At 41.3% G+C, this 13,307-nt stretch overlaps 1 protein-coding gene across 1 annotated transcript; it reads left to right on the forward strand.

Annotated features, from left to right (window-relative positions):
• Positions 1-57: 57 nt before the first annotated feature.
• On the forward strand, positions 58-8,507 carry LSM7 (LSM7 homolog, U6 small nuclear RNA and mRNA degradation associated). Its single transcript, XM_074204618.1, has 4 exons — positions 58-233; positions 326-416; positions 4,398-4,469; positions 6,546-8,507. Exons 1-4 carry the CDS (start codon positions 228-230, stop codon positions 6,686-6,688), a joined length of 312 nt encoding a protein of 103 aa, XP_074060719.1. The 5' UTR covers positions 58-227; the 3' UTR covers positions 6,689-8,507.
• The last annotated feature ends 4,800 nt before the right edge of the window (positions 8,508-13,307 follow it).

Genomic DNA, 13,307 nt, shown 5'->3' on the forward strand with positions numbered 1-13,307 from the left:
GAAGGCCCAGGCGAGGCGGATTGTGACGCAAGCAAGATGGCGGCGGGCCGAGGGGAAGGAGAGGAAGCGCGCCGCCGCCGTTACCCAGCAACCTCCGGGCGCCCCCTCTTCTCGCCCCCCCCCTCCCGGGGCCCCTGCCCCGATCTGCGCAAGCGCCTCCTCGACGCTTCCGGCGGGAGGTGAAAGGGCGCGAGGCCGGACGCGAAGGGGAGCCTGACGGCTGCAGCATGGCGGTGAGCCGAGGGGGTTACGCGCCGCCGCCGCCGCCGGGGCAGGAGGGGGACGGACGGACGGGCGGCCCTGACGCGCTGTGCTTTCTCCGCAGGACAAGGAGAAGAAGAAGAAGGAGAGCATCTTGGACCTGTCCAAGTACATCGACAAGACCATCCGCGTGAAGTTCCAGGGAGGCCGAGAGGGTGAGAGCCCCCACCCCGTCGCGTGGTCCGGCCCGGGGCCCCTCCCCCGCCTCGCCCGGCCCCCTGCCCCCGGGGCAGGGGCTCAGCTCGGCCCGGCCGGCGCCTCCCTTAGGCAGGGTTCGGGGGCCTCCCCTGCGGACCCCCGCCGCCCCGGCACGACCTCCCGGGACTCGGAGTTGCAGACCTGCTTCAGCGGAAGCCGGCGGGGCCCTTAGTAAGCTCCTGCGGTATGCTGACCGCCGGGTCCGGCGCAGTGGATAGAGCACGGGCCCTGGGTCAGGAGCCCCTGGGTTCAAATCCGGCCTCAGACACGTAACAATTCCCTAGCTGTGTGGCCTTGGGCAAGCCACTTAATCCCACTGCCTTGCAAAAACCTAAAAAAAAAAAATAATTAAGGACCCTTGGCCCCTCCAGGCCCAGCCTTTAAATCCAGCCTCAGATGCTTACAGCCGTGGGAACCGAGGGCAGATCGTCTCCCCCTGCTCCGCCGCCTCGGAATTCTCATCTGTGAATATGAGATGTTAGTGCCGGACTTGCGAACTTTACTATTGTCGGGCACTGAGACTGCCCCTGTCCTCCAGAATCCCACAGAAAATACCTGGACAAACCAAATCTTTCCAGGAGGAATAGGAGGTTTCAGTTAAAGGTATTCACCTGGTTAAGGGGAGATGGGGGAAAGGCCTCCTAGCCTAGTGAAGCCTACAGACCCCTTTTCAGAGTATTTTTAAATGCATAAAATAAAACATCGGATGACAAACCAATATAAAATATAAAAAATCTAATTTATAGATAAGTTGTTGCCAATGACTGCAAAGCGTTGAGTTTTTTTTGTTTTAGGTTTTTGCAAGGCAATGGGGTTAAGTAGCCCAAGGCCACACAACTAGGGAATTATTAAGTGTCTGAGGTCAAATTTGAACTCAGGTCCTCCTGAGTGCTCTATCCACTGCGCCACCTAGCTGCCCCAAAGCAGGAAGTTTCCATGTGGAAAAAATGTACTCCAGGACCGTGAAAATAAAAAAAAAGCAATGATATTCAGCAAACATGAAGCACCAACTGTATGTTTTTTTAACAAATTTACACAAACCCTATCCTCTTGGAGCTCCTAGTATAGTAAATAGAATGCATCCTATATTGACCCACCGGCTTGATTTACAATAGTTAGATAAGACACAATCATAATAGATAATTCAGTAAACATTGGGGAAGTACCTAGTCAGTAGGCAATTACCAGAGTAGAGTACTTACAGTATTGTGTCAGGGTTTTCAGTTTGTGACGCAAACACTAATGTCAAATGTCTTGTAATAGATCGTCTACAACAAGCTGGTTTAAGTGTGACTGTAATACTCTCCAGTACTCCAAAATCCAGTCTTAGGGGATGCTGGGGGAAGTAATGGGTCTTAGATAAAATTAGGTCCTTTGCTCCCTAGGAATACACAATAGGATCCTAGATCATCTGGCTTCATTTCACTAATAAAGAGATCTGAGACCCAGAGCAATTTGGTGACTCAGTTACTCAAGTTATTGATAGCAAAACAACCCTAGTCTTGTGCCCCCAGACCCAGTGTCCCTCCCACTGCACAAGGGCTTGAAAGTATGAACTATAGGGGCAGCTAGGTGGCACAGTGGATCAGCCCTGGAGTCACGAGGACCTGAGTTCAAATGTTGCTTCAGACATTTAATTGCCCAGCTGTGTGACCTTGGGCAAGTCACTTAACCCCATTGTCTTAAATTAAAAAAAATACTAGAGGGCTAGAAGCACTAGTTGTATATGAAGGGGAATTAGGTTTGACTTCCTTTTCTCCCCTTCAGTCCAAATTGTATGCTGGAAGTTGTGGTGGTAGAATGGAAGGTGCTCTCAGTGGCTGTGTGACCTTGGGTAGGTGATGTCCCCTGGTTTCCCTAGCTGTAAAGTGGATGATAAGTCCATTTATAGTCTGTATCTCGCTGGAGAGTTCTGAAGAGCCTGGATCTAGAGCTGGAAGGGACCAAATATGGAAGAAATGAGGCCCAGGGAGGTTATGACAAAGCATATTTGCTTTATGAAGCCTCCACTCCATCTGGCACTATGCTTCATACTAGGGAGACTCATACAGAAAGAAGCCCTGCCCCTCACAGAACTGGTATTCAAATAGAGATGCAAAGGTTGTTTTTTTTCCTCCCTCTCACACTGACTAAATGGAAATATGTTAAGCATGTTTGTAACAAATATAAACTTTATGAGATTGCTCCCTGTAATGGGGAGGAGTGGGAAGGAGGCAGAAAAAGAACTCAGAATCTTACAAAAAGTGTTGAAAACTATTTTTACATGCAGTTGGAAAAAAGATGGAAAGAAAAAATATAGGAGAGATGACCTGTATAATCATAGACAAAACAACCAATTCAAGCATCAGCTGAAGAAAGGCTCTAGGGGGCTGCTTAGAGTTAAGGAAACCAGGATTCCAGAAATAGGAGTTAGGAAAGACACAGAGACTGGAGATGAAACATTATCAGTAAAGATCAACTATGTGGTGGTAATGATGTGGGAGAACACCGGAAAGATTGTAAGGGTCCTGTTTATGTAGAACTTTAAATGACAAAAAAGTTGTATTTGATCCCAGAAGTAATTGGGAGCTACTGAGTTAAGTATAAAGAGGGGTATTTGACATACTACACTTGCATTTTGGCAAAAATCACTTTGGCAGTGTGTAAAGGATAGGATTGGTGCAGGGAAGAGACCTGAAACTGAGTCCCCAACTGAGATGAACTAGGATGGTGATTGTGTGAGTCTTGGAGAGAGACTATAGAGCCAGATGGTCTAGAGATGACAAGGGTCTACAGGTAGTTATAGGGACTGAATGAGAGTAAGGACTTGATGACACTGATGTTGCAAACCTAGGTAATGGGAAGGATGGGGGTTACCCTCGAATAAAATTTGAAAGGGAGAAGGATAAAGAGTTAATTTGGGTGGGACATCTTCTGTTGTAGATTTCTCTAGACCTTACAAGTTGAAATGTATAATAGGCAATCTTGATACAGGACTAAAACTAGGATTAGAGGAAGAGAGCTAGATGCCATCTACCTAGAGAGATGATTATCAAATTCATAGGAACTAATGAAGTCATTGAACCAAAAGGAACTATAGTTAGTTGCCCTGATGTGGGTGATGAATGATCACAAGAGCCTGGCAGGAGCCTTCATAGGAGAACCAAGAAAACAATGTTACAGAAACCTCCAGAGGAGGAAAGAGTCCAGCAAGGTGGAGTCAATTTGCCAATTAAGAGATCCTTGGGCCCTGAGTTAGAGCAGTTTCAGTTTGGTGAGTTAGAAGTCAGATTGCAAAGGGTTGAGTAGATAATAAGAAAAGGGGAACAATAAGCATAGATGACTTTACCCAGTAAAAATAGCTATGGGTTAGCTATGATGAAAAGAGGGGCAACTGAAAAGGGGAGAGATTTCTACTAAGAGGATCAGGATGGTGCCGTAGTTGAGCTCTGGATGAAAAGGTGGAAACCTCAGGTTCAGATTCTGATTCTATCTTTGCTTTAACCTTGAACAAGTCTCTTCCTCTTTCAAGACCTAAATTTATTTATCTATATAAAATGAGGGGCTGGATTAGATGGTTCTCCTATGGTAGGTTCTGTGAGAAAGTAGAGCCTAAATTAGCCTTGAAGAGATGAAACTCTTTCAGTGGATATGGAGGGGGACTAGAAGGGATTATCTGTTAAGGGATGGTGTACAAAAATGCACCATGCAGAGTTATCCTGACTGGCTGAAGGGAAGAAAAAACAGGATGAATCTGGAAAGGTTGGAAGCAGGCAGAAAACCTTGAATGCCAGTACCTATGTAGGAAGATCTGGGTTTGGCGGGGGGGGGGGGGGGGGGGGGGGGGGGGCTGAGGTTGAGGGTTTTTTTTAATGCAGCTTATATGTTACTTTTAATGTATTTTATATACTTGTGAAATGATAATTCTCATTTTCCTCTTTCTGATTCATCTTTACCAGCCAGTGGAATCTTAAAAGGATTTGACCCTCTGCTCAATCTAGTACTTGATGGCACCATTGAATATATGAGAGGTAGGTGGGTAAGACTTTATGGCTTGATTGTTGTGAAATCTGACGGGTTAAAATTGTCATTTTATTTAGGAATCTAGTACTTTTTGTTAATTATACAATTGACCATTCTTTCTGATCACTTTATTTGGGACCCAGTCATTCATTATCCATTAAACTTTAGCAGTAGGTTTTCTTGGGAATGTTCAGAAATGTAGATATATTCTGTAGTTGCTAATTCATTCATTGGATATTTTAAGTTATGGCTGTAAGTATACTCCTAATTTCTCCCTTAAGAGAGGAAAAAGGAGAGGGATGAACTCAACCAGGTCCGTCAGGTCCATAGATTTAATCTAGGTATTTTATACAGTTTGATTGTCACTCATTCCCAATGACTTGCCTGTACCCTGTGTTGGGTTGCACTCTTCTTTTACTCAAATGAAACAGACCTTTCAGGGAGTCATCCTAAGAATAAGTGGAAAATTGTTTCTCTGTCTTTTTGTTGCTCCAGAATCTAATTAGAGGATTGATTTAATGTTGTTACCAAGGAAAACTGGGAAGAGCTTAGGCAGCTTCCAGACAGCTCTCTGCCATCTTGGCTGTCTCCCTTTCCACCCTTTCATTCCCACTATTCTGATTTATATCCTATCTAGATTATGGGGCAGTATGTACCTGTAGGTCCCTTCTAGCTCTAGTTCCTATGAGAAAGTGGGCTCTAAGTTTACTTTAAAAAACAGGTAAGGGGGGCCAAGGAAAAAAGCCCATTGTAAACATGAGGGACTAGTATATGCTTCCAGCTATTAGCCTGGACCTACATGCTGAGGACAGCCCTCCTTAGACTCAGGAGCCCCCTTTGTTCAGTTACTATGATTTAAATTCTGTTATATAATCTCTATTATAGCCACTCATCTGGGATATCTCAAGCTAAACTGACATTAAGGAAGCCACAGAAATCTTTGCTCTTATCATGGAAGTATTCCAGTCCAAGAGTGGTTTGGGAATTTACAGAAGAATTAGCCTGACCATACAGTGCTAAAAACAGAGGACCTTTGCATAGTATATTTAAAGGAAGGATAATTTAAGCCCTGGCTTCTCCAGAAGTAGTCAAAGCTGGGGAGTCAGGAGCTGTGAGTATAGGGTATAATGGAAATTGCCTGCTCCCCAGATACAAGTTGGGGAAGGACAGGAAAGTATATGCTGAGGGATGCTCCTGGGCCTAAGGGATAAGAAGAATGGGAGGAGGAAGTCAGATGGCAAGCCCAACTTGCTCCTCAAACTGATCTGCGGCTACACTAGCCTTTCCCCATTTCTCTCAAGCTCAATTGGAAGAATTCCTAAGTTCCCCATCACAGGAGCTGGAGATATGAAAGAAAATTGGGGTCTGTGGAGAGGAGGGGTCTGGAGCAGGTAAATCCAATTGGTTCTCCAATTCTCATGGTGCAGACTGGTGGCCTCCATGGAAGCTGGAAGTTTCTAGCAAATAGGACTCTTGCATTATAAGTTGTCTTGCATTATAGGCTTAGTCCATCAGGATTAAAATTGGACCTGAAAAACCAACAAGGCTTCCTGGGCTGCCACAGAGCATATTGAATCTTGAAAATAAATGAAACCTTCCTGGTTCAGTTTGCAATTTAGAATATGTCTTACATATGGCACCATTCTCAAAGTCAGCCTTTGGCCCCCTAAGCATTATAGCTGCAAGGCCCCATGAGCCAGTCTGTGTTAAGGGTGTTCCCTTCTAGCTGCAAGCTGTCCAATGGGCCCCAAAGTCTTCTTATTAACCCTTTGGAGTCAAGTGTCTAATAAGTATTTACCTTCTCCCCAAAGTATAGTACACCATTCCCAGGATTAACTAGTTTGAGGGCTCCTATCCCCACTATGAAGTAAGGGTCTTCAGTGCACAAAAACAGTTTCCTTGAAGCAGTCCTGTGAGGTAGGTAGTGGATAAACAGGGACTCCTCTGCTTTGGGGGGAGGAAGAGGAGGAAAAATTTTCTGTTAAATCATGAAGATTGGTAGAAGAATTTGCTTTCCTCAGAGCATCCCCATGATGTTGCTAGTGTTCTTGGCTCTAGGCTCCTCTTTTGTGGTTGCCTTTCAGATCCTGATGACCAGTACAAGCTCACTGAAGACACACGTCAGCTGGGGCTGGTGGTCTGCAGGGGGACCTCGGTAGTATTGATTTGCCCTCAAGATGGCATGGAGGCCATCCCAAACCCCTTCATCCAGCAGCAGGATGGATAGCCCCAGGCTGCATTCAGATATCCTGGTGGCTTCTCAGCCCTGTTGAACAGGGCTATGTGATTCCAGTTAATCAGGGAAATAATTTCATTTCTGAAAGGACTCAGTTGCCTTCCCTCATTATAACTTGCCAGCTGTGAGAGAAGAGATACTTTTTTTTGGTGTATTTTTTTCTAATAAAATTACAAAACAAATCTGTTAAGCAAGCATAAGCTCTTTCTTTTACCTTTTGGAATTGGTGTTGAAGGATCAGAATCACAGGCCAAATTTGACATAATCCTTAGTACTAAAGATAAATTTCTGGTTCCCCTGAGCTCTAGAAAACACCTGCCTTGATGAAATTTTGCTATTCTGGTATACAGACTTTAAAAATGAGAGATAGAATTCCAAATAAAATCTTTATCAGGCTATAACACAGAGCCAAATCTCAGGAGGTGGAAGTTAGTATAAATATAGGGTGTCCCAAAAGTCTTAGTGCAATGGCCTGAACTTGCATTGTTTATGTTTGAACTTGTTAGGTATAAGGTATGGGGCGGGTATAACTAGATAGCAATTTGATAATACAAACAAATAGTGGTAGGCTAGCTCAGTAGGAATCAACAAGGATATAACAGTCAAGAGGCCTAGTGAAATCTCAAACTGCAGGAGGAGGCAGTTCTGTTGTCTCAGAATAAAAGGGGATACTGTAGTATAGGCTATGTGTAGGTTGTACCACATCTGAAGTGTTGGGTTTGGCTGAGCAAATCGCATCTAAGGCAGGACACAAACAAATTGGAGGGTGTCTAAAGAGGCAACAAAGATGCCAAGGACCCTGTTTGAACCATATTGAGGATGGACAAGAGAAACTGAAGTTGGAGAAAGGAAGATTGGATGACTGCCTAAAGGAGGTTCAAATGTCAACTCTCTAAACCCCAGAAGGGCTATTGCACAGGCAGGTCTGGATAAATTCAATTAAGGAGTATTAGGTTTATGTAAAATTTCGTCTTTGGTTCCATCTTAATGGAAATTAGCTACTGTATTTACCCATGTATAAAATGCACCTTAATTTGGGGGCCCAAAATTTGAAAAAAGATGTATTGCATAATGTTATTGAACTCACATTTTTATTCATCATAAAATTCATACAACTCCTTATCACTGTCAAAACTCCCATCCATGAGCTTGTCCTCAAATGTGTTTGATGATGACTCACTGTCTTAGCTGAGGCTCTGCTTTCCTGCCTGTGTTCCGGTCTGTGATTTACCACAAGCACTCCCTGAGCAAGTCTGGTGTGTGGACACATGCTTAGTCCAGTCTGTTTCAGGAACCTGAAGCACTAATTGTGTCCTCCTTTGAAATCAGTCACTTCTTTTTCATCAAGTCTTCTTGCCTCATGCTGAACTAGCTTTGTGGACACAGAAATTCCAATTTCCCTTTGCTCTTCAATCCATCTCCTCACTTCCTTCTCTTAACTCAGGCCATTTGACTGCCTTGCCTCTCATGGTCTTTTTTTGGCGCTGGCATTTTCAATAGGGTTTCTGCCCAAAACCAGTCTTGGATTGCTTTCTCAGTTGGAGGAGGAGCAAACTTAGGTTCAGCAGCTGATTTCCATTCACTTTTGTAAACTGGATCACTTTGAACTTGAATTCAGCACTGGATAAAAATCTTTTCTCATCCATTTCTGGGTAGAACATGGCAAAACAACCTAATGTACTGGTAACAAATGGAAAACAATGAGCGCAGACAAGTGCAAAAAAGCGGGAAATACAAGTAAAAAAAAATCAACCACTGTATAAGACACTCCCAGTTTTTAGACCCCAAATTTTTTGAAAAAGGATGCATCTTCTACATGAGGAGATATGGCAAATCAAATAATGCTAGCATCAATTCCTAGTTAGCACTAATTACTGCCTGGCTGAATAAAATCAGTTTTCAGATGCCTTTTGTGGAGGGGTATGGGGACAAGGAATTAAAATTGTTTTTCTTGGTTCCAAAGGACACTATTAAGCCACGAAAGGAATCCCCCCCCCCAAAAAAAAGACATTTATGTTTGATGTAAGAAAAACTTCTTAACATCAATAGCTATCCCAGGGGCCCAAAGGCTTCCTTAGAAGGTAATGGCTTGGGTGGCTAGGTGGCACAATGGATAAAGCACCTGCCCTGGAGTCAGGAGTATCTGGGTTCAAATCCAATCTCAGACACTTATTAATTACCTAGCTGTGTGGCCTTGGGCAAGGCACTTAACCCCATTTGCCTTGCAAAAAAAAAAAAACCTTAAAAAAAAGGTAATGTTGAGGCAAAGGATACAGTGAAATAACTCAATTACAAACACTTGTTAAATGTTTACTAGGCCAGACATGTTAAGCCAAAGGTCATGTAGGTAAGTAGAGCCCATGTCCTGATTCCAAATGTTCTTAGGTTACAGCTATAGGAGAGTTGGGTTTGGCTATTCCTTAAGGTCCTTTGCAGGACTAATAGGACCAGATTGTCCAAGCTGGTGAACAGATGGTTAAATTTTCAGAATAAATATTTATACTTGGAAATTGGCAAAATACAAAAATGAGCTTAGTTTGTTGTTTTGTTGATTATCTAGAATTAATAAAGGAAAAAATGGCAATAATGTGGATTAAGCTTAAATGTGTATCTAGCATTTTTGGAGAGCCAGTTGTTAAATATTTGCCAATGCACTCCAGTCTTTTAAAGGTTTTCTATTTTCCAGGGGTTTTTTTGGTTGTTAATTTGTTCCTATTAAAAGAGACTTGGTTCAAAAAACTACATGGAACCACAGACCTCTGGATTTGAACTCAAGTTCTCCTACTTAGCTGTACAGCCTGGGGTTAATCATTTAACCCTCTGAGTTCAGTTTCACAAAATGAAGATATTAGATCAGAAGAGCTAGAAATAGTATTTTTCTTTTTTTTTCAGGTTTTTGGTTTTTTGCAAGGCAAATAGGCTTGCCCAAGCCCACACAGCTAGGTAATTATTAAGCATCTGAGGCCGGATTTGAATTCAGGAACTTCTGACTCCAGGGCTGGTGCTCTATCCACTGCACCATGTAGCCGCCCCAAAATAGTATTATTCAAAGTATCCCTGGAGACTGGCAAAGAACTGGAAACAAAATAGGTACCCATCAATTTGGAAATGGATAAACAAATTGTGGTTTTTCTGGATGCAAAGTAATTTTTATTGCGCTATTAGAATGATGAATATGAAAGATTTAGAGAAATAAAGTTTTTTTATAGACAGATGCAAAGTAAAATGAATAGAATCTAAAGAACCAACCATCAGCTGATCATGACTCCAAAAGACAGGAATGAGATGCATAGCATACATGATCAGCATTTTTGTTTGTTTGCATATATTATATGGGTAGGTTTTTTGATTTAATAATAATAATAATAACTAATATGCATGTTGTGTTTAATATCTGCCAGACCCTCTGTTAAAGTTTACTATTATCCCATTTGATCATCATAGCAACCCTAGAAGGTAACTGCTATTCCCATTTTATATATGGGGAAACTGAGGCAGAGAGATTAAATGACTTGCTCAGAATCACACAACTTGTGTCTAAAGGCTAGATTTGAACTTGTATTCCTGATCCCAGGCCTGGCAATCAGTCTACTGCCTCATCTACCTACCCTCATAATTTGGGAAGGAAGGAAAGGCAGATTAGTGACAAATATGAGAAAAAGGCATTGATAAAGTGTTTTTTTAATGTATGGAAGAAGAAAAAAGTACCCAAAGAGATGCAGATAGAGTAATTTTATAACTACTTTGTCAAGTTTGATATAAATTTTTTTTAGAAAACAAAATACCAGAAGTTCAATTTCTAACGCAATCCTCTTTTCCTGTTCTTTGTATCTTCAATTATTGTGATTGTTGATAATAGATTCAGAATTTTAAAAAGATTTAAAGTATTTACTAAGGAACATATTAATGTATTAATGTGAATTTCCTTTGTCCTATCATTAACACTGGCTAAATCACCCCTGCCATCTACATTCCTTGGTCCTCCTATCCTGTGACTGAACAGGGATGGAAGTCACACAGCCATGCCAACTGGATCCACCATAAATATATGAGAATACTGTTATTCTTCCCTCGTTGACTCATGCTGCCCACTGCCTATCTCAAATATCCCCTTAGCAAATCAGCTCCCTTCATACTTCACCAAGAAAATTGAGGCCATCTGTTGTGAATATCTTCATTTCTCCTACTACCATGAAATTTCTCTAAATTGTCCTTCATTCTTTGCTGTAGCTACTGAGGAGAATATGGTTCTTGTCAAGGACATCCCCTTCTACTTATGTTCCCCTGAGTCCATTATGGTGAAATGAGTCAAGCTGGTCTAGGAGTCAAGAAATCCCATTTTTCACATTGTCTGACCCTGGGCAAGTCACTTATTAACTTTTCTAAGTAACTGTGCTAGATATGGGGGTATCAATAGAGGAGAAAGAAAGTCCTGATCTCAGAGAGTTCTACTGGGAAAGGGGAGTAGGAGGAGGATGACATCACTGGAGAGAAAGGAAATTAACAGGGTTTAGGTGGCAAATACCAGAACTAGGACTCTAGCCTATTTTTTTTCATCATTAAGTTTAATTTTATTTTATTTTCAGTTCCAAATTTTCTCCTCTTTCCCCTTCAAAAAGACAAAAAAAAATTGAATCATTATAAAGAGGTATAATCATGCAAAATAAATCTACAGTTTTTAAAAGCAAGGAAAAGGAAAAAATAGAAAAAAATGTTTCAATCTGCATTCTGAGTTCATCAATTTTCTACGTGGATCTGGGGACCATGTTTCATCATGAGTCTTTTGGAATTGTGGTTTGTCATTATGTTGAAAAGAATTTCTGTCTCTTGAAATTACTTGTCTTTATAAATATTGCAGTTACTATGTACATTGTTCTGGATTTGCCTGCTTTGCTTTGCAACAGTTCATACAAGTCTCCTGACAGCCTAGGTCTTCTAACTCCAAATCCCGTACTCTTTCTGCTTTGCTTGTACTTTTTCTTGGCACCTATCTTGCTTTCCCTTGTATCATTCTTCTGTATATTTATCCTTCTTGGAAAGGAAAGGGTGAAGGGGTGAATGGATTGTTCAGTGAATGAGTGAAAAAAACACTTATTTAAAAAGCAGTTACAATGTACCTAGTATTGGGAATACTAATGAAAAGAAAGAAAATCTCTCTCTCTCTCTCCTCAAGGAGCTTAGTCTAGCATGGGAGCCAACAATTTTTAAACTATTTGCTTAATTTGGAAATAGTTTTTATTTTTAATATTAAATTGATTAATTTTTATTAATTTTGGAAATATTGACTAGCTGGAAGAATGTTACTACTGAATTGCAACTATAGTTATGAGTCCATAACCAAGTGGAACGAAGTGCTTCTGGATGGTATCAAGGAAAGTGGGTGTATTTATAACTGGAAAAGACCTTAGAATTGCTTCCTCCTGTCAGGATGTATAGGGTAGGGACCATTTTGCCTTTGTGGGGGTTTTTTGGGTTGTTATTGTGGTCAGTACTGGTACATGTAAGTAACTGTTGAATAATAAAAGCTAGCATTATAACAGGTTTACAGATAGCTTTACACATACTTTTGTCCTCATAACAACCCTGTGAGATAAGTACTATTGCTGTGCCCATTTTACAGAATAAGGAAACTGAGGCAGAGAGAAACTAAAAAATGGATCTTAAATGGACCTTAAGATCAGGTCTTTTTTTTTTTAATTCTAGGTACAAACCTCTATCCTTGTTGCCTAATTGATAATCTAACTTCATTTGACAGAGAGTGAAACTAATCTTAAATGATTTGTCCAAAATTACATAGATAAGAAACACTTGAACAGAATTGTTAAGCCAGGTACTGAAGACCTTAATAGAAAAGGTGTCCAATTTTATCTTCTCCTAAAAACCTTGGTCCAACAATTCATTTTTTTCCAGTAGCATTTATTTATTTTATTATGTAAATATTTTGTTTTCCAATTATATATAATAGTAGTTTCTACCTATCATTTTTTGGTAAGGTTTTGAATTTTACACTTTTTCCCCCATCCTCACGTCCCTCCTCCCTTCCCCCACAGAAGGCAATCTGATAATCTTTATGTTGTTTCCATACTATACACTGATCAAAATTGAATGTGTTGAGAGAAAAAAAACATATCCTTGAGGAAAAAATAAAATATTAGAAATAGCAAAATTATGTCATATATAAGGCAACTTTTTTTTTAAATTGAAGGTAAAATAGTTTTGGTCTTTGTTTAAACTCCACAGCTCTTTCTCACAGATCCCCTAAAATTGTCCCTGATTACTGCATTGATGGAATGAGCAAGTCCATTAAGGCCATCCAACAGTTCACTTTAATGAGAGCTAAGTGACCCATCTTGAGATAGAGAAAAAGAGGAAGTGCACCTGAGACAGGTGCAGGAGTCATATGGAAGAGGAAAATGGGGTCAGGAAGGATGTCAGTTACCTGGAGAAAGAATATGAAACAGGATCCCCACAGCTTAATGTTAGGAACAGGTAATTCTTTGCTAAGCTACGTTGATCCTGGTCTCTGAATGGAGCAAAGCCCACAGGCTCCATTTTCACCGGATCCCAGATGGCAATGGAGGTGACCCCAAGATAAGAGAACCAAAGGGGA

Source organism: Macrotis lagotis, chromosome X (genome assembly GCF_037893015.1).
Source record: "Macrotis lagotis isolate mMagLag1 chromosome X, bilby.v1.9.chrom.fasta, whole genome shotgun sequence".
NCBI classification, from domain to species: Eukaryota; Metazoa; Chordata; class Mammalia; order Peramelemorphia; family Peramelidae; genus Macrotis; species Macrotis lagotis.

What these genes read in the sequence shown, in the direction of transcription:
- LSM7 (XM_074204618.1), top strand. An exon ending in GTTCCAGGGAGGCCGAGAGG is followed by an intron (nt 417 to 4,397) that starts GTGAGAGCCCCC and finishes CATCTTTACCAG; the next exon opens with CCAGTGGAATCTTAAAAGGA. An exon ending in CACCATTGAATATATGAGAG is followed by an intron (nt 4,470 to 6,545) that starts GTAGGTGGGTAA and finishes GTTGCCTTTCAG; the next exon opens with ATCCTGATGACCAGTACAAG.